This window comes from Scardinius erythrophthalmus, assembly GCF_964197995.2.
Source record: "Scardinius erythrophthalmus genome assembly, chromosome: 10".
Classification (NCBI taxonomy): Eukaryota; Metazoa; Chordata; class Actinopteri; order Cypriniformes; family Leuciscidae; genus Scardinius; species Scardinius erythrophthalmus.
The window spans coordinates 5,943,241-5,944,389 of record NC_138230.1 but is presented as its reverse complement, the minus strand read 5'-3'; the positions used below and the strand labels follow the sequence as shown (position 1 = coordinate 5,944,389).

The following is a 1,149-nucleotide window of genomic DNA, read 5'->3' as shown; positions in this document are numbered from 1 at the left end:
AATTTTAGGAAATATGGTCATATTTGAGAGTCTGTGGCATCCAAAAGATTGAAAATAACTAATCCCTAAAAAAAAAATTAAAAAAGCATTTATTTCTGACATTATAACTGGACACCACTTGTGGAATTAAGTATAAAATATATTGAGGTCATGTGACAACGATGTAGCATACTAATGTGTGACATGTGTATCGTTGCACATAGTATTTTTAGGAGAAGTAGGCAGTATTATAATGCATGCTCATAGGCAGAGTACCTGCAGTGCTGCAGCGGTGCTGAAACAGTACACACTCCTGCTTAACACACCAAACACATTCTGACACACTCTCTTCACTGGAGCCCAGGCCAATACACTGTGCTGGAGACTGAAGAGGACCAGAAGGAAAACATCCACAGCTACAGCCTTCAGCACCACCCCGTCCCGCAGAGCCACAGACCAGGGCACAGAGTCTGAGGAAACACACACGAAAAAAGGTCAAAAACAGACAAAAACTTTTCCGCCCAACGTGGGGCTCGAACCCACGACCCTGAGATTAAGAGTCTCATGCTCTACCGACTGAGCTAGCCGGGCTGTACGCAACCGACGCACGCATTCCTTAATGACGACATGACGCACGTACGTGCATCATTTGTTTTTATTTAAATTAAAACCTAATTTATGTGTTTCACAGATTTTTCAGATGTAAAGTTTAGTCTACAAGTAAATTAAATCTACAAATAATATTTTTTAATTATTTAAAAAGTTAGATCAAGCTACCGAGAAACTAAAAACTTTGAACAGCCCGAAAACTTAATGAACATTACAAAACAAATGTACGTCTATTCGCAACGAAATCTCTGCATGTATATCTACTTGCACATTTATTCATAAACATAATATTTACATTTGTGTGTAACTTTTTTGTTGGTAAACTTTGAAAGCGCGCTCCCTTACCTCGACACGGAGGCGCGGCCCCGCTCAGGTTATGATAGATGGCACGAAACGACACGAAGCGAACAAAGTCAGCACCGGTCACAAACACGAAGACGAAGGTGATTAAAGCTGAAACACACAGAAAACAGTCGCGAAAAGTCACCGACGCCATGATAATATTTATATTTTCAACGGACAGAACGATACTTCCGGGCGGGGCGCTGCAGTGACGCGCGT

General features: G+C 41.3%; 1 protein-coding gene across 1 annotated transcript in view; it reads right to left on the bottom strand.

The window, feature by feature from the left end:
* The window catches only part of nrm (nurim), a 12,989-nt gene extending 11,840 nt beyond the window's left edge, over window positions 1–1,149 (bottom strand). Inside the window, exons 1-2 of the mRNA XM_081377410.1 lie at window positions 934–1,149; window positions 256–449 (exon numbers count right to left, since the gene is read on the bottom strand). Coding sequence (XP_081233536.1) covers window positions 256–449; window positions 934–1,084 — 345 coding nt within the window. The 5' untranslated portion in view covers window positions 1,085–1,149. The remainder of the gene's footprint in view (window positions 1–255; window positions 450–933) is intronic.